At 37.7% G+C, this 20508-nt stretch overlaps 1 protein-coding gene across 1 annotated transcript; it reads right to left on the bottom strand.

The window, feature by feature from the left end:
- Positions 1 to 199: 199 nt before the first annotated feature.
- LOC102218573 (transmembrane protein 56-B) lies at positions 200 to 17810 on the bottom strand. The gene is made up of 7 exons (XM_005812793.3): positions 17444 to 17810; positions 12729 to 12898; positions 11206 to 11295; positions 9764 to 9822; positions 9527 to 9621; positions 4229 to 4302; positions 200 to 3220 (listed from the first exon to the last, which is right to left on the bottom strand). The coding sequence occupies exons 2-7, from the start codon at positions 12881 to 12883 to the stop codon at positions 2902 to 2904; spliced, it is 792 nt and encodes a 263-aa protein (XP_005812850.1). The 5' UTR covers positions 12884 to 12898; positions 17444 to 17810; the 3' UTR covers positions 200 to 2901.
- Positions 17811 to 20508: the final 2698 nt, after the last annotated feature.

The raw sequence follows: 20508 nt of genomic DNA on the forward strand, positions 1-20508 counted from the left end.
ACAAGTATGAAAAACATAACTTGGAGACATTGTTATGTTAGCCAAGGACATTACAAGTTGTTAATAAACATGTTTGCAAAAGACACGTAGGAATATCTTGGAGAACAGTTATGTTAGTAAAACATCATGTTGTAAAGGTCTTGCTCTTCAGTGGGTAACCCATGCTTGCCAAAAGTAGTTCCACTAAATAAGACACATCACAAGTTAATTTGGTTTTTATTTTCAAGAAGAACTGAAAATGTGATTTGACAAATTTCTATCGCCAGTACATTCACAGAATGTCACAAAACACTCCAACTACTCCGACACGTTTCCTCAAAAGGCATCGAAAACAGAAACACCAACAAGACACAGCTGCTAGAAGCAACAGCTTCTGTTTAAAATGCACCCCCTTCCTATTATGTCAACTCCAGTTGGAATAACATTAAAAAAACAAAAAAACAATGCAACACATATAATGCAGGATGGTTGTAAGATTCATGTTTATTTTGCACTGCCCAGATTGTTATAAACTGTGCTGATTAGTATTCAAGTATTCCCTTACTGTATATTTCTGTGCTGGACACTAGTCTAAATATCTGCTTGTTCATGTTAGCATCACATCGTTAATCATCATTTCCTGTGGACTACATTTTGTGGCACAGTACAAGAGTAAAGTTTAAGTAAACATTATCTACATGTCGTAAGAAAAGAGAGCAAAGCTGGTCTTCACAAATGTATATGCTAATTTCTTTACAATGCAGTCCCCATGCAAAAAAAAAAAACAACAAAACCCCACATGCAGTTACAGAAGGTGCATGAAGACGGCCATACTGAGCGTACAGGAGCTTGCACGTTAAGTTCACCCTGTTTCCATTCAGAAAGAGCCTGCTGCTGTTTCCACTGAATCCAACTGATAAGTCAGCAGTCAACACATTCTTCCTTTTAATGATTATTCACCTGAAGATGACATGCGGCACATTCGCCACTGCCAAAATTCGTCCGAGCACTTTGCCAGCAATGAAAAAACAGCGTAAGCATTTCATGCTGTTATTTAAAAAAAAACACGATGAGAAGGAATCTCAGGAGGAAAATAAAAGAACTCCACATACATACATACAAAAAAAAAAAAAAAAATCAAGCAAGAAAACTCAACTAAACAGAAGCTCTGCCATTCGTAGCTTTCGAAGAAAAAAAAAATACAATACAAGAAAGGCGAAGCAATCACATTAGAGGGGAATCAGACTGGGAACGTTTGCAGTTTTTGTGATGAGTGTCAGAAAATATCCACCGTGCAGTCATAGGTTGTTCTACAAAGGCAACAAAATTGAACACTGAGAACAGCAAGGCATACGTAAAAAATATGTAACAATCTTTACCTCTGCCTAAATAAAAATCTGATGGGAGCTTTTTTCTGTACAGCTCACAGAATTTCAAGTATGTACTGAAAATCACGAGTGGGCTGAGACCTTTATATAAACCGACAACACATTACACTCAGGGAATGCTCCTAATCTTCTCTCAGCATCGAACTTTTTTTTTAGCAAAATTATTACAGTTAAATTTAAATTCTCCCCAATATTTTTTTGTGTGTCAAAAAGCAAACAATCTTGGATCGGGGGGGAAAAAAGCACAAGTAGAAATCAAAAATATCTTGAATCTGAAGCTTTCTGTCAAAACAATTTAAAGCTTCTCCTGTATGAAACAGATTACAAACTTCCTTATTACATACAAATAAAATGATGTAACAAGATGATCAAATCATTTGTTGAGTTTTTTTAACCTGAATTTTAAAATATCATTATGTAAAAAAAAAAAAAAAAAAAAAAAAAAAGCTAATTATATACTCTTATAATATCTTGATTTTTAAAATCATCCAAACCAATTCCACACCAGCTCTCTATTGGATCAGTCTCACAATTATACAAGTATTTCTTAAAGTGATGAACTGAATGCAAAAAAAAAGTGCCAAAAAATAGTTTTAAAAATGTTTATTTAAGCAGTGCAATACTCTCCTTTTCATTTTGAGTAATATCAGGTGGCTTTCATGCATCATTTGGCTAAACAGATCAGTGTGACCTCAGAATTTTCCATTTCTAACCTTGAATCGCAAAACGCAACCATCCGCTTTAGGTTTCCCTTTAAGCTTTACAAAAAGTGCTTTACAAATCATTTTTTTGTTCTATCACATAGCAGTCAAGGTTATAGATTTTATAAAACTAATTTGCCCTGACACCAGCAAGACAAAACAAATAAAACTACGAACAAATGCCCTTCCAACCAAGCTTTTAATACCCCTGCGAAGGTAACCAAGAGGAGAGATGAAATGCATTTCTACCCCTCTCTGCGAACGCAGCTCATTCAGTTTGCGTCTTAACCTTCTTCGACGGGCATCCTGCAACGAACCTATGGCACTGACCGTCATCGTTGAGCAACCGAACCACCTCAAATCCTGGCTTATTCATGAATGTTAACTCACGTTTCCTTGTTTTCTGTGTGCCGCTCGAACAGCAGTATTAAAACAAAACAGAACCTTCTGTTGAGTAAGAAGCGTGAAAAAAATGACATACTTTTTGACAATTTGTAGTTGGGCTAACAGTCCTTTTTTGTTCACGGAGGAGCTGTTCAGTACTGCTCATGAGAAATAAATTGGCCATGCACATAAAGTATTGCTTGAAAGTCTTAATCATGGCTTAGGTACGACCACTTCACTGGTCCATTTAAACATCTCGGAGGTTCTCTGCTTCCCCCCCCCTTCAAAAAGAAGAAGAAGAAAAAAACTCATTACATTCGGTCCTGCAGGGTTAAGTCCTGCTCTGCTGCCACGGTATCAACCTGAGGGTCCAAACCGCTACTGGCAGTGCATCGAGAGAATTGTCTCTTTTGTTGCGGTGTTTTCACTCCGCTGACATCCTGGTTCTGTTAGTCCGTCTTCCCGTTCTCCTGAGGTGCTGCAGCTTTGCTCTGGCGCGCGGATCGCAGCACCTTATAGCAGCCGCGTGCAATCTTGTGCATCCACATGATGTTCATGATGTCCAAACAGATACTGGAGCAGATCCAGGCCACGCGGCCCCCCCAGGGCACCAGGTAGAAGGCCTCGGTGCCGTACACTGCGTACATGCGGCTGTAGTAGACCGGCATGACGGCGATGCGGACCATGAAAAAGACAACTGCCATGGCGACGCCGTTTGCCATATTGGGCCGGGACGACTTGGGATATCCTAGTACCTCAAAGAACCAACTGAAACGAAACACATTTTTATGAGAACGGCGAGTGGAGAAGAAATGGAAATATTAAAATGTGTGATTATTTTTAATTCTCCGTGCAGTCACCAAGGAAACATTTCTAGTTTACACAATACAACTGTGAAAAGTCAAGAGAGTCAAAAAACTCTTTTGATCGAGAATTATTACAGCTCTGACTGAAAAAAAAAATTACAGGTGAGACTTCAAAAATTCTTTATGTAAATAATAATCTCTTTTCAGTAAGGCCAGTACATGAATAAAAATTGAAACAAAGTGACCATTTAATATTTTTAAAAGTGAAGTGATTGAAATTGAAACCTGGCAAAGGGTTTTAACACTTAACACTCCATTGTAGTTGGTGATGTAAGCAAGTAAATTACATGATGAAATTATATACAAGACATAAACAAAAATTTAGGCATTTCAGTGAAAATGAAGCAAATTAATAACAGTATTATACTTTAATTTCCAACAATATTACAAACTACCTTATAAGTACAGATAAGGTGAGTTAGATAAGATGGATCCTGACTTAAATACAACAAAATGAGTTACAACATTAATATATACAATTCTTAAAATGAAAGAAAGAGTTTTAGAAAAGAATTTTGAAATTAAATTTGCCTGAATCTGTGTGTTCAGAAGACTGTGGGTCTCACATAATGGGAATATCAGTAAGAAAAAAGATAAATAAATTTTGGGCCACAGTAGCACAGTTCTTATTTTTATTTCAAATGAATGAATTTTTCATTTTCACCTGTGCTGAATTCCACCTTTCATGTAGAAATACAAACACATAAATCTACATTATGGAAGATTGGTGTCTTAAGTATTGTTTTTATTTTTTTAAGTATCAAACTTATAGCTTGAAAACCAAATAGTACAAGCCTCTAATTGCACAGTTTGTTTCGTATATTCCAGAAATAATAGCAAGTATAAAATGAACAACTGTGAAAAATGGAATGGCCTGAGAAACCAGGTGTAAAAGTGAGCGAATACATACCGCTGGTTCACACATGGTGTGGAAAACTCAGCAAGCAGACGGAAGTTAGCAAAATAAGGCAACATTCCTTCGCCCTGGAAAAACAAGGTAGGCACAAGAAGATAACAAAACGTGAAAGGGACAAACACGAAACATGGAATCACTTGGATCAGCAGCCACAAAGTCCATGCTTGACTTCCTCCACACAAATACCATTTATCTGAGAAGTCGTCAAAGGATAAATGTGGGTAAACGCTTGAGAAATACCCGGTTTGAAAATATGCGCAAATTTTAATGTCCACAAAACAGATGAAAAATACTGCTATTGCATGGAAAACTCACGATCAAAAGCTAAAAAAAAAAAAAAAGGATCCATCTGGCTGATTTATAAATAGGCTTCCCCTCAGGGCCCAAGATATTTTCTTAATCTTGGCAAGCCAAAATTAGACTGTCATCTTTAATTCTCATGCATAAAGGTTCTTTTTTATTTACTGAAGAAGTCTTTCATATTACATATCAGTCTGAAGGAAGAAAACATGACATATGTACTGGAGAAATAGAACTACACTATACGAAGCTGACAGTAACACATATTAGGTAAATAAAGACATTTTTTAAATCTGTAAAACGAAGAAGCCTATTCTTTTGGCAGCAAATTCTACACGGTGTAAGTAAATAAAACTATTTTATTCATCATGAGATTTGACTACTCTAGGAGATTTAAGCCAATAAGGCTTTTGATAACCTTTGCTGGAGTAAAATGTTAGTCAACTGGAAAAGTGATGACAAGACAGCCTCCACAAACAGAAGCGTCATACAGGAGCAAGACACAAAGGACAGATTCACCAGGAAACCTTGGCATCACTTCTACTGAGGCAATAAAATGTCTTGCCTCACACAGGGTTTCCAAATATTACAGTTAATCAGCGACCAAATTGTGATCGAGTAGCCTCTGAAAACCTGTAAACACAAGAGGAAAGATGCAAAAAAAAAAAAAGAATGCTGAAAAAACGGAGCATTTTTGCACATAGATTAACTGAACGCTGCACAAACATTCTAAATTTCATTCATACCAATCAAAAATCAAAACAGTGCCACAGTGAAAAGATATCAACACGGGTAATGATAGATGTCTTTTACATAAATACAAACACTGAGCCAGCCACTAGTGAGGGAGCAATCAAAAGCCATGCAGAATAAGTTGCATTTTATGTAGAGGCCAGTCTAATCCGTGCTAATTAGATGTACAGTCTGGAACACTTCTCCTGAAACAATGATGCTAAAAATACACCATTTTCAATATTAAGTTCTGGCTGAACGATGCTCATGGATGAGAACAGATGTGGTAAGTAACTGCTGGAACAACAAGCCCTGACGGATCTAATTGAGACCCTAAGTTAAAGAGAGTGTTAAGGTGCAGCAAAACAAAAACTAAAACAAAAAAATCACACTAGTCAGTTTCAACATGAACACCCAAAAAGAAAACATTTATTAATGCTATCTGCCAGATTAACTTTTATAGGGTACTGCAAAGTATTCATACCCATCTAACTTTTATGTTTTACACTTTGTCATATTAGAACCACAAACTTCGATTTATTTTAATGGGATTTTAAGGGACAGGCCAACACATGCAAGGGAAGATAAATTACACATGGTTTTTGATATTTTCCACTATTAAAAATCTAAAAAGTGTGGCCTGCACATGTATTCAGGCAGTCTGAGGAAATACATTGGAGAGCCACTTTTTTGCCTTACGGCTTTTGTAGGGAATGCCTCCAAAAGCTTTGCACAGCAAGAGACTGGCATTTTTGCACATTTCCAGCAAAATCGTTCAAACTCAGACAGAGTGGATGGAAAGCAACTTTAAACATAAATTTGCAAGTCTTTAAACATTGGATTTAAGTTTGCACTTTGAAATTAAAAAATAAACATGAAATTGAATTAAACATGGTTAAAAAAAACTGTATTTTAGGTCTGAAAAAGTGTCTCAGACACTTTATTTAATAGAAGAAAACCTTTGTTGTATTTATCTGAGTTTAGTAAGATAAATACAACTACTAGTAGGGCTACTAGTGTTTGTAGCCTACTTAGTATGAAATTAGAATGAAAGCAAAAAATAAACATGTTTTCTATTCAACAATACATAAAATAAATTTCTTATTTAAATGGTATCTTAAAAAAATGTCCAACTGAATCAGCTCCCTTTTTTGGACACAAAATGCACAAAACAGCTCAGGTTGTTAGGGTTGCTGTCATGTTGGAAGGTGAATTCCTGCAGCCTCTACTCTCTGATTCTCTGTCCCTGTTAGACAAAAGCATTCCCACAGCATGATGAAGCCATAACCCTATTTCACCATGGAGATGGTACAGCAAAGCTTATTTGCTGTGTTTTTACTTAGAGTACTTATGCTATGTTATCCATAGCAGAAAAAATACTAATTATTAGGATTTTATAATGGGCCAGCACGTAGTAGCAAATGAAAGGGAAGAGTTTGGATATTTTTCATTATTAAAAATCTAAAACGTGTGGCGTACATATGTATTCAGGACTTCCTCTGACTTTTGAAAACCATGTGTCCATTTCCTTCAATTTTACGCCACAGTATTTTTGTGTGGATTATCGAATAAAATCCAAATGAAATATTCTGAAGTTTGTTGCTGAGATTTGACAAAAGCAAAAATTCAAATTCTACCACGACTTTCACAAGTATGTGGTCAAATACTTACCATGGTAGCTGAAACAGAAGTTGGTGATTGACACATACTTACTATGTGTTACTTAGAGGGCACATTTGCATTGCATTTTATGTATATTTCAAGTCATCCACCTAGCATGAGCATGCTAGTACCCCTAGGAACTGGTAAGTCCATACTGTGACTGGGCATCATATCTGCTCAGTGCAACACAACAGCAATAACAGCAGACAAGACAGGAATAAAGTAGTCCCCATCTAGATCGTGGCCTGCTCTGTGTTTACTAAATAACACATAACCGCCTGGTAGTTTTTGCATGAACAAAGATGACCCAACCCAACTTCAGTGTTTTGGTAGCTTTTGCATGTGAGGTTTGAAGAGGGGCCGCTCTTGTTAAAATCAGCAAAGGACACAGAGACAGACAGATATATTAGAAGGAAAAAAAAGCAAGAGTAAACTGGAAGCAAAGAAGGAACACTTACGACACTGAGAAGAGAGCATGCATCGACTGTCGACTAGTTATTGATTAGGCTTTGTTTGACAGTTGAAACACACACACAAAACACAGATTAGGCTACGGTCAGACAAATGAAATAAATGACTTGAACAACATTCAGGTCAAGCCATTTGAGACTGACTGATACATAATAAAAACATTGCAACAAGATCAAAACTACACTTGCCTTGACTTAGAAAGACGTGCTAACTTCAGCTGAAGTTTCTCATGTAAATATTTTTTGGCATTAAAATGTTCAGTTTTGGAATTTTTGGCTTGAACAACATAAACACATTAAACATATTAACTAATGAGACCGTGACAACATGTGACAGATCTGACTGAGAACACAATTAAATAAAATGAAAATGACATAGAGGATTAGCCAATTGTGCTTTAACGTTTACAATAAATGCCGGATGGCTACAAAACTCTAGTGCAAATTACTCTTGACCTTTTATAATTATTATTATCATTGGTATTGCCAAATGTAAAGCTTTCCTTCAGCAGTTTAGATGTAACCTGAGAATACAGCGATGAGTGTCCAGTGACAGTATGGCCAACTTAATCTCATTATAGTACTTTTTAAATACAGGTGCTTGCTCTGTTTCTGCCGATGAAAAATGAATTTACATTCCGTTTAACTTTGAGGGCAACTTTTTTTTCTTTTACTTTTCATCGTAACAGGAAGAGGTGCTTTGATGCCAAGAGAAGCCAAAACAGAAAACCTAATGTATTAAAACAAAAATGAAAGAGTAGAGACCTGTTACAATCTACATTTGTAGCAACATAAAGCGTGGATCCTTGTTTAAAAGTTGCATCAAGACTCAAAAGCAGAGCAATGCACGCTGTATGTCCTGCCATTTTTGCCTTAAAAAAATTCATACCTTTTCCTGTTCTGGAGCAACCTAAACTGTAACTGTGCTTAAAGAGAAGCAAAAACTGGCTGTTGAAAACATTAAAAAGTATTTAATGCTTTCAAAAGCATCTTAAACCTGAATAAATCCACCCACCATTGTTTCTGTGAAGAGATCTAACTATCTCAGAGAGCGATAAGTAGAAGAAGTACAAAGGAGAACTAGACTCTGGCACAGAAAACAGACAGGCATAAGGTATCGTACATAAGCAGGTGAGTAATTAAGAAAGTTGAATACAGCTTGCTGGCATGCACAGGAACAGGAAAAAGGGACCCTGCCTGCGTAGGATGGTCAGAGCTGCCAGCATGCACACAGTGAGTACAGATCAGCCTTCATCTGTTTTAAGCTCAGGAAAGTTCATCTGACATCAAAACCGCCAGAAGGGGTCAGTAAAACAAAACAGAAGGGCACAGAAATTGTAAAGGCAAAGTGTGAGAGGGGAGGAGGATTAGGAAGAGGGGAAAAGAGCCATCAGCCAGTAACATCACGGAGCATTCCATGCAAAAATTACCATAGTCATCCATTTCCTGTAATTATGCGTCAGACCCTGTCGACCTAGAGGGTTTCAGACTGCACCAAGAGTGAACAGCAGTGCTAATGAAGGCTGGATGGGCTTAGTAATTGACACACCAAATACCAACAGTTACAGTGTCATCGATGAAAGCATAAATATTTATAATGAAGGTTATTCACCATGAAAATAATCGCTCTTGTTATGAGTGTAGTGCTAATAGAGCTGAAATAATCTGGACTGAATTTGACATGACCTGAGATGTGCTTTGCTGTTGATATTTTTTTTGTCCATAAATAAACTGAACTGAATAAACTGAGAAGCTAAGATTGTTACAAACTGGGCTGCTATGCAAGGCAGGACACATTGTCTTGAGAAGTCAAACATTGACAAATTGATTATTCTCACTTACTTGCAGGACATCTTTATTTTTGTTAAATTCACAGTAAAAGCAGTCAGTAGTTTAAAAAGTTTCAGATTTTTTCTTTGAGGATTTATCAGTTGCAAAGATAATAATCACTCTCATTATACTTACAATGTATAAGACACAATGCTGTATGGGGAAATATTGCAGATAACTAATTTGTGTTGATGTTATTAGCTCTACCACCCAGTTAAATGGTACACAGCTGTACACCCTTGGTTGTCTCCTTCCCATCTTGCCTGCACATTCTGCTATTGGACAATAGGGCACTCACCAGTACATAGTAGTAAGCATACAGTGCTGCCAGATGGTGAACTACAAAAAACTTGTCCCCTATCGCCTTCCAATAGTAAAATATAAGCAGCAGATCTGAAAAACAAACACAAAAAGTACATTACCATGATAGCAAATTTAAAGCTGCTGTAAATGAAATAATATACAACCAAAAATGTATTTTTTTTTGTAAAAACTAAATGGTTTCCAATACTACAAATATACGTTTTTCTTTTACCTGATATGAGGTAGCCTGTTGTGATTGCAACATTAGTCTTCACCAGTTTAGGATCCCCCCTAATAACACAAAGACACACTGGATTTAAGAATTTACATTTCCAAATGTCGCCTTTCGTCTAGCATATTTTTAGACACATCATAATGACAGCAAAATTCTTAATAATTTGCAAAATGGCAAATGCAAAGAACTTCGAGCAAGTTCAAACCAGTTTAAATCTAGTAGCTAATACACATTAGCAGCTAACGTTCACTAGCTACATGTTAGACAACAACACATAAAATGGTGTTTTAACTTAAATTAGTCATATACATTTCTTGAAGGGTTTCAAAATTACAAAAGGCTTATAACTCAACATTGTTGTTTCTTGGTCATTTTAAATGCTGTTTTTTCTGACTGATGATCTTAAACATGGGAATATATATTTTGCTAAAGTATCATCCTGGAATTCTGTCCTTGATTAGACAACTCCAACGTGGCAGCAAGGCAGTAAAATAATACGTTTTTGAAGTTGGCTAACTTAATGACACACCAAAAAGAGTGTAAAGCTTTTGACCCAACCATGACATGTGGGCCTTCTATGAGGCTGAGATGGATCAACTGGATTTTACTTTGGTCGACTGTTTTATAAAACAAATAAACTTCAGTTATTCCCAACAAAATCTACAATACATTTGTCATTTGAGTTTAAACAGATGGACCAGTATTACTGGTGCTCTTGAACTTCTTAGGGGGCCAATGCCCGGTGTGATTTGCTAAATGACATAGAAGGACGGCAATTGCTTCTTCAATCAAACTGTAATTGCGTCATGTAATGCAGGGAACTCAGAGCTTGTTCTCCTTCATCATCAACAAGCAGCAAATAAAGGTCACAATTCGGTTAATGTGTTCAGGCTCATCCAACAGCACTGAGCTGCCCTCAAAAAATCCTCCAGCCTTTGTTGACCTATGCACTCAAACAGATCATGGCACGGTGTGCCTCAGAACTAATGGCTATAAAATGTCAAACAGGTTGTGACATGCTAATCTGGCTGACAGCTAATCTGGTAGAGTAGCGTTCCTTTTATAGAACTTTGATAAGAATCAGATCTTTGCAATGAGAATTTAGTTGTTTATTTACCTTCTTTTATATACATTTCACATACAATCTGGGCTTTGTTTATGTTTTACTATAAAGGAGGCAATCGATTAGTTTAACAAACTATGTATTTATCTGCATCTCTATGGTTTTGGAAGGAGTCAAAATGAGGTACTGACTTCCAAACATTTTGGTGATCTTAAACCCCACACCCACACCATAATTGTTGTTACATTAAGTTCAAAGTCTAGTAGACCTAGTGTCCCCGCAATGGCTTCTCCTATTTGTCAAAGAAAAAAAAAAATAGACACTGAACAAAAATCTTGCTAATACACTGTTAGAAACATGAGATCTGCCATCTCACCAGACTGGATCTTCGTTGACGGCATCATCAAAGAACAAGATGCAGAGACAGAAGATTCCCACCAACAGTGCATGGAACGTTGACACAGTCCTGAGGGGGGATATGAAATACACACCAACATTCAAATCTTTTCCTTGTCAAAAGAAAATTTGGTTATGTCAAGGACCTTAAAAAGAAGTAGCACAAGAAGACCTTTCATTTAGCAAATTCGCCTTTCAGCTGTTCTTTGGTTTTTGAAAGGGGAGTTTTTAGTGTTCATGGTGGATCAACTAATTGCTTGTCATGGTTGCACACTGACTCAAACCAATTAGACTGAAAGATTAAATACTGCTGAAGGGTCGGCCAGAGTGACACTGAGTCCCAGGGATTCATCCACGTTGCCAGACAGTTTCCGTCTCAGCAGTCAGTGAGACGGAAAGACAGCAACTTTCACTGAAAGACTGCTCAATTTGAATCTGTAAAGTGGGGGATTTCTACAGGGATCCCCAAAGCTGGGATTCATCACCAACTAATCATTACGTTTCATTTGCTCATCGCCCACAAGGCTGATTCAATTTATAAAGAGCTCTCATGAGTAATAAACTGAGGATGAAAAGAAATGTAAAAATGAGGCTCAAACTGATCAAGCTTTTGAGGCGAGTATTGCGAGGCATTCATCTCACAGCTCTTCAAAACACAGTCACACCACAATCTTTGGTCTAGCTGTGAACTTACCATCACATATCATTTTGCACACTGAAGCTACGTTTTAGCCATTTCCTTTTTCATTTAAAAACAGTAAATAAATCAATTACCATTATGATGAAAATGATTGTAAACTGAAAAGGACTGAAAATTGTGGTTTACTAACACAAGAAGATGGTGCTGCCCCCACTGTGTTTCATAGTGGAGATGAAGTGTTCAATGGCATACTTTGACATATTTTGGCAGTTCCTCCACATTTGCTGTTGTGCCAAACCCATTCCATGTTTAGATAATTGACTTGTACAAAGTTTTAAAATTGTTATTACTAAAAGTTTTGAAACCCATATATCCCATACTTTTATTTGCATTAGTCTAAAGTGTGTCACAGTTTGTTGTATCATAACAAACTGGGAAAAGTTTAAAGAGTATGAGTACTTTGGCAAGGTACTGTATGAAAAATAGATGCAAAAGGGATAATTTCGTTTTTGAAAAATGGTTAAAGTAGTCAAACACAACTTTAGAAATGTGCAACACAAACCAACCCACCCACACCCCCCCAAAAAACATCACAATTTAAATGCTTCTAGCAGTCTGAAAGAGTGAGATGCAGAAACACTGCACAACAAACACACAGAAAATCAAATGCATGAGTCAGATACTGGTGTCGCAGGGAATCTGTGGGCTGAATGTCAACTCATATCTTTTGGATCTAGTGAACACGCACCTCCTTCTGGCCAGCATGAATGCAAAGAGCAATATTACTGTCTCCGCTGCGAAACTGGGATGTGGACAAAAACACCTCACGCAGTCACAACAGACGTGAATTAATCTCAGGTCACCTTGAGTTCCACTCCACCTTCTGCTTGTCAGTGAGGCCCAAGAAGCCACGGCTGATGCGCATGGACATCCAGGGGCTGACTCTGTGGAACAGCCACTGGAAGGTGAGGAAGCTGGTCACCGAGATGGTGAGGATAAGCTGGCTGAATGGGTCCATGGCCACCCAACCCCACTGTGGAAGGACAAAGAAAGGAATCAGGATTAAAAAAAAATAAAAAAAGATAGTTACCAGGACATCATAAACAGTGATAAAACCTAGATCTAATTTAAAAAGATACTTTTTATTCACCTTGGACTCATTTCAATGACCTATTCTTTTACGACTGTAGTATCTGTTACATAACAGCATAAATGACTTGCAAGTAGTACAGTTCCACCATAGCACTTCACAGCAGACTCTGTCTTCAAAGAAAAAGTGAATACTTTCACATATCTATACATATTACATAATTATTATTGCGATGATAATCAGTTAGAACACACAGTATCATGCACTTATAATAACTCACTGATTTTTCCTGAAACCTATTTAGTATTAAGTCTTTAAGATAAAGTTGTGACAGCATCTATAGATTATAAATAGTTTGATCATTCAAGGCTTTGTTTAACACCATTAACAACAGACACCAGAGTGGTGTAAAAAAAAAAAAAAAAAAAATGGGGGTCGGGGACAAACTGTCGGCACAGAAGGGAAAACAGATACAGCCTGCTGTGCATGTACTGACACATGGCCTGCACACAACATGTCACTGAAATGTTCTCAAAAGCTGCAGATGGAGCTGCTGCTGGTGAAAATGTGGCTCTCGAATCTGGCCTCATTCACTGTCAGAGTCTGTGAAAGTCACTGAGTCACTATGAGACGCTTGTGCTCTGAATGATAACCTCGGAGAAGGCATGACATGTCCACAGGCAAGGGCTCAAGTGTAGTCAGTTTTGCTCTTTGAATTGCTGCCACAGCATTACAACAGAGGCTGATGGAGGATTGCACCATGTATCAATAACACCACTGAAAGCAAAGTGCCTATCCTGTGGCTGGTTGAATGCTTCAGCCGCAGGTATGTTAAGCATATTCGTACAAAGAGATGTCTGATGGAACTAATATCAGAGTCACATTTGAACTGATACCGAAATACACCGTGCTCTTATTCCGACTTCAAATTAGAGTAAATATGTTCTACTTTAGGTCTGGTAGGCCTACCAAAATTATCTCTACCTGCGAACAATAACGAGAGAAAAGAACCCAACATTTTTTTAGACATACTTTAAAACCTTTTTCAGCTTAAGAATTGTACATAGTGTGGATCAAATATTTTGGGTATCTTTCCACAAATTTGTCACAATGGTTTGCTTGGTTGACATTTTGCCTACAAATTTTTGATAGGACTCAGATTAGAGATTGTGATGCGACTCCTTCGTTACTTCCATATTGCCACAAAAATTTCTTCGTATGTGATTCCATCTATTTTGTGAAGTGCACCATTCCCTCGTACAGCAAAACACATCCAAAACATGACACTGCCACCCCGATTCTCAACCATTTGGATAGACTTCTAAAGTTTACAAGACTCTATATGGTTTTAGCTTCCACTTTTATCTTTCAGTACAGTCAGCATGACCAGAACCTTTGTTTTTCTTTCAGCACACCACAAAGTATGTCTCCAAACAAAAAAGGTGTTTCTCTGTGTGGCCTTATGTGAAATATAATCCGTGTACTTTTTTTTTAACAAGCTTTCAGTCAGCCTCTTCACAAAAGCTTTTAGTTTTTTTTCCTACTGTTGATACACACATTTCACACCAAAACATGTATACATACAGTATCTCTGGCCATGGAACATGATTAATTACTGAGCAGCATGATGCTGGAAATTCCCATGGCATTTATACTTGAACATAACTGGACAGATAAGAGGGTGACCTTCTGACCTTTAGATATTTTTAACCAAAAGGAAACCTTAATCAATTTCAACATTTCTGAATTTCAGCTCAGGAAAATAATAGAATAAAATAAATGTCTCATTCATTTTTTTCAGGCATTTAATATTTTGTTCTGATTTGGAACAGGAGAGGTTTAGTCTGTTTTTATGCATGTAGATGGTGGCGGCGGGGGAGGAAACACTTTGTGTGTTTTTATCTCTGAGTCTAGCTGTGTAGTGCAATAGTTTAAAATGCACCCAATACTAAAACGACTCTAATTCACTCTGATCAGATATTAATTTGTTATTGTAATTTGGTGGCATTTCACTTACAAACTATTAAATAATTTCACCAAATCTCGGGATAGGTGGTATCAAAATAAAACTGCACGTAATAACAGAGCTCAGTGTATCCCGGAAATCTGACCTGCTTATGATGCCAGAAAGCCAATCCATACTATGAGAGCTGAGGTCATCTGTAAAAATTTAATGGCAAACCATCAGTACTTCCACATCCATATCAGATTTTCCATCATTTTTAAACCTGGAAATGAAAGTTGTGCATTGTGAGTTGAAATTTTATAGAATGAAATGTCACTGATGTGAAACTGTCTATTTATGACACTAATGAAAACCACAAAACTCTATATTAATGGGTGAGCTTTGTTAAGTTTGCATTTAAATTAGTTCTAAAATACTTGTGATGACCTGGTACAAAAATAAGAATGGGACCTGTTTGCTCGCTTCATATGAGCTGTAAATCTTTGAGTAAGGAATGAATTTGAGTAATCGTGCACCAAATAAATTATAAACAGAGAGCACACTTCACATTGATAAAGGGTCAGGGCTTTATTATAAGATCACAATTTTTTATTTCTGAGCATGACAGCTACATTTTATTTCCTTCAACTCTGAATATTTTTATATCTTTAAAGCTAAGCCACCTCGGATGAGACCTTTTTTTTTTCATTTGTTGTCACAATAAAAAACAATAATAATGCAGGATTTCCCCCAGTGTATTATAAGCCTGGCGGCCCGCCATGCTTTACTAGCCCTTTACTTGCACTTCTGTTTGGATTAAACAGAAGTGCAAATAATTGTTATTCATTTTAATTGTATTTTATGATTTGTTATTTTTAGTTGTGGGTTTAGATAGCAATTCACTGGCATTTCCCATAACATATAATTAGTAGTAATTTTACATTTCCTGTCAACTTAACATCTTTTAATACAAAAACACGGTGGGTCGCCGGTGGACCGCCTCGGCGCCCCAACCACCGAGCTTTGCAAGTTTTCTGGGGGAAACCCTAATAATGGCTTACCTGAAGTGACAGTTTAACAAGCTGCTATATAAATATTAACTTGTCTGTTACTGCGTATGGGAGGAGAGGGGAGGGACTGGAGCATATTGTTATCACATACCTTTCAACTTACAATCTAGTTACTGAAAAAGTATTTCAGAGAATCCTGCGCTCATAACCCTTGCCTCTAGATTGATGTTCTCCAGAACTCAAACAGACCTAAAATTAGCGGCCCTATATGTGCTCTGGCTTGTCAATGTATACCAAGGACAGAAGTCCATAAAGGCCATTGCCCTTATTTTCCTTCAACACAAGTTTTACTGGGCTATTTAATTCTTAAATTAAGTAGAAAAGCATACTTATCTGAAATAAGTCTGAAGGTTAGTAAAAATCAATTGACATTTTTCAAAATGAGAGACAAAAATGTAGCCAGTCTTCCAGCAATATCATAAACACACGTTAGCTGTGAGAGTTTTAGCATTAAGGAACCTAGACGTGCACTTTGCTACAAAATAACAAAAAGTAACAAAACTTATCAGGCTTAAGTCCATTTCTAAAGTGTGCTCTCCTTATTATTTAATATATTTGAACATTTCATGGTGCAACGTGTCTAAACTTTTACAAGATCTGAGAGAAGCCACCATCTGGTATGCTTAATGTGAAGTGAGGAGGGTTGCTTTACATACACACGTGCATGATTGAGGCCTCCCAGTGAAACACAAGACCCTGTTACCAAGGGTGACTGGTGGCAAAGGTCAACATTAGGGTGCAGAGAGAAAAAATAAAGCGCCAAAGCTGGATAATAAATAACAACAGCTGATTATAGGTGCAATGAACTGAAAGTGAAAATGACCCACGTGTTAAAATGCAATCAGGAAATCATAACGAGACAATTGGTAACACACTTCCTGTTAGATTTCTTCAGAATAAGTGATTGGAGAGGTGGATACAATTTCATGCAGAAAACAAAACGATTATAGTGTGGTTAATTATTATTTTTAAATAAACATGCAAATACACGAATCGCAAATTGCAAACACGTTGCTTCAGTTTGTCAGCTTGTACTTTCTGGAACAAATACTGACCTGAAAAATAAAACAATGTATTAGGCTCCTTGAAAATATCTATTAATGAATCATATCGTTGCCAGGAATACCACTCTGCTCTCCTATATCTCCTTATAAGCGCTGGGAAAACGCGCTTGCGTAACGCCTCTTTTAACGAGGAAATTGTGGTTCCAGGAAAACAACTCTTGGTATGTAGATCCGCTTGGAACTAACATGTTAGAAACGGTGTCACAGAGCTGTTCAGATTTGGTTATGACGCGAAAGTGGTGGCGTAAACAGGAGCTAAATCAAGGCCAGTTCACAACCGCAGTGCCCGTCCAGATGCTGGCATAGGATGAGAAATATCACCGGCCTAGTGGCGACTCTGCTTATCTTCCACACAGGCAACATGGAAACAGATAACGTAGCCCATATGAAACATGGTGGTCGGACTCACCTTGCGTCTTTCATTCAGATGATTTCCCCCCGCCCCCACTCGCGCTCACGACTGCTTATGGTTTCCAGGAGCCGCCCGCCGAACCGCGTATGTTGCTTGAGTCACAGCCACAGCCATGTCGTTTCATTTTAAACAAGCGAGAAGACGGCAGCAGCAGCCAGCCTCCCGCTCCGTGTTCGCCACCGACAACCGCAACGACGACACCAGCCGGTGGGGACGCAGCTCGGAGCCTGGGGCGGATTCTGCTGGCTTTAACGCGACTCCTGTCCGACAGGAACTGTGCATAACTGCTGCGGCAGAGGTGCAGATCGCGCAGCTCGACGCTCGACCTTACAGAAAGTGCTGCTGGGTGGGGGTGGGAGGTGGAGGGGGTTGTACATGGGGAGGTGGGAGGTGGAGTTTTTGCGTGTGTTTTCAGTCGCACGAGAGTGTGAGGTGACTCTTATTTCTCAGGACTCTCGTTTCATTCAAGCTCTTAAAGACGCATGCACTATATAAAGGAGTATCGACTTTCCCTGGCTTCATATAATCGTAATAATAATGGAAGAACATCCCATAAAGACGCAGTAAAACATGAAATGAGATTAGATAAGATGAGTGAAATGAGTTCAAAACACATAATGCTAAATGGCCACAATAACAGTAGGACTGGTTGCACAGATAGATTCCAGTTGACCAGGTGAAAATGAGAAAATACTACAAAGGGATCCAAAGGGGGGCGTTTTAATGCATTTCAATAAATCAAAAGAAAAATACATAACATACATAATTAAAAAAAAAATACATAAGCCCCTAGAATATACGCATATATAGATATATCAATAACCGCTCACCTTTTTCAGACTGATCATTAGCTCTGTTCTTCGTCCCTGAATAGCTTTAACTATCAACTGAATATGCTTGAAAGAACAGAATGTTCAACATGTTGAACATAATTCATTTGCTTCATGAGCAACGACGTAGCTGACCGTGAAGATAACACACACCGCAACGTGTTCGGTTTGATGGTTATGTCAGAAACAGACAAGTTTGTCGGGTTTGTTTTGTCGGCTGCGATAAGGCAGCATGTTGATAGAAATAGCAAAACAACAGGCACCTTTTGTTACCACAAAAACATCTCCAGTTTTACAACAAAACACACGCAAAAATCTAGTTTAGTCCTCAGAAGATTGGTAAAACGTTTTGGTATAGTTCTTTCTCTGGTTTTACTGGTAACGTTGAGGCTCAAATCGAATATTTTAGTTTTTGTGTTCGGATTGTAATTGTAGAACTAAATCATGTAAAAGAATAACAGAAACAAATACGAATTGCGTGTAACAGATCCAAGCAACACAGCTTTCAGAACAGTTTAAAGTTTAAGTGGATGTGATCAATCAGCTCCCCAGAAGATGCCGCCCAGGGCGGTTGCCCATGTCACCCATATCAGAAACCATCACTGATTATCATCAATGTGGACATGACACTTGATGCCCTAGCTTTTCTGTGATGTTCATTGTTGACGACGCTTTTGAAACTCTAATTACTTTATTTGCATTGGATACTGCAAAAGTGTGCTATAATTTTAAGTGTTTCCATTTTACCGAGTCTCATAGATTGTTATCAGCAAAACATTTTGCTTACATCGCCTGCGGTGTTGGACGTTTGACAAAACTTATGTAAGCTTTAATATTGGGGGAGATTAAAACCAAAAACAAAAGGCTAGTCAAGATCGGCAGTGAGAGGGAGAGGAGAAACTGTTACTGACTGAAACAATCGTTTGAAACTCCACTACCATCGGACCAACCAGCCTCATTCCACTCAACATGCAGTATTTATAAGACACTCTTGTCACCATTTTTTCCTGGCGGTGTTATTTCCTTTTTTTGTCGTTTTTGTGACGTGTTCTCTGTTGAAGTCCAGTCTTCAAGATTATTATGCTGTAAAGATAGTATCTGCGACACACCTGCAAAAATTGCGTTTATTGTGCCTCGTTTTTGCATTTTATTCGCGCAAGGATTCATGGGTATACTAGCCAACCAACACGACGTATCACGTAAGCAGTGACGCTACATTTATTTATTTTTTTCTACATAAATAATTTTATAATTTCATTCAAACTGAGCCGTCTGTTTTGCTCTTGTAAATGATTCATCTTATTTTATTTGCTTACATGACCACTTTATTTTTATTTTGGATGGGGGGAACAATTTTATCGGTGGCTTTTTTTTTTTACTGAAAATCAGAAATCTTCCGCACTGCCTGAGTGGAAGTGTATAGCAACCCCCCCGTCACAAAATACTACATTTGAATCAAACTTAATCAAAAACCTTATTTCAAGCAGTCCGTGATGCAGTACTGGTTAGTGGCACACGGGGGTGCTCGCAGTTCGTGCCACTAGACTTGGATGAATATGAATATCCCAATGAATATTGAGATCTGATCTCAATATTACATTACGTGTGTTGTTCTTCAGTATGCTTAGCAGTTGCATAAAATTTTTGGAAAGTTAGCTGATAGTGGTTTTACTTTACCAAATGGGTGACTCTCTTTAAAAAACAATAAAAAACCTCAGTTTATGTCAGGATGTTGGGTCATTTGAGTTTGTTTTACGTCTTAGTGATTTTACTTGTGTTTGTGTCTAGTCCTTTTCTTGTGTTCTCTAGTTGTTATATTTCTTATGTCTAGTTATTTTGTTGGATTAATTTCCTTGGCCCCCTGTGTCACTTCCTGTTTCTTTCTCTCTCCTCAGCCTGCCTTCTGCCCTCTCCCCACACCTGCAACCCATTAGTTCATCAACCCAGGTCTTTTGTTCAACAACTGTTCTTTTTGTTGAAATTTAAAACCAAACTGTGAGCAATCGGCAAAGACTATCTAGCAGAGAAGAGCTAGAAAGATTACTGCAAATAAAAGTGAAGCGTTTATGTATATTTAAAGCTCGTGTTTTGTGCATTTCTCATCAAATACAATTCCACATTTGACTTTGTTTAATAATTGGGTATTTCAAGCATTATACTTCATTCTCACAATAGAGTCATGGTGGCTGTTTTGAGCAGCTGTACATGATTTTGTCAAAAAGAAACAACATA

The sequence above is a fragment of the Xiphophorus maculatus genome, chromosome 21 (genome assembly GCF_002775205.1).
Source record: "Xiphophorus maculatus strain JP 163 A chromosome 21, X_maculatus-5.0-male, whole genome shotgun sequence".
Classification (NCBI taxonomy): Eukaryota; Metazoa; Chordata; class Actinopteri; order Cyprinodontiformes; family Poeciliidae; genus Xiphophorus; species Xiphophorus maculatus.

Coding starts and splice junctions, on each gene's coding strand:
- LOC102218573 (XM_005812793.3), bottom strand. CDS start 12,883: ATGGACCCATTCAGCCAGCTTATCCTCACCATCTCGGTGACCAGCTTC. Junction 9,823..11,205: donor GTCAACGAAGATCCAGTCTG/GTGAGATGGCAG, acceptor TTGTGTTATTAG/GGGGGATCCTAAACTGGTGA. Junction 9,622..9,763: donor AACAGGCTACCTCATATCAG/GTAAAAGAAAAA, acceptor TTTGTTTTTCAG/ATCTGCTGCTTATATTTTAC.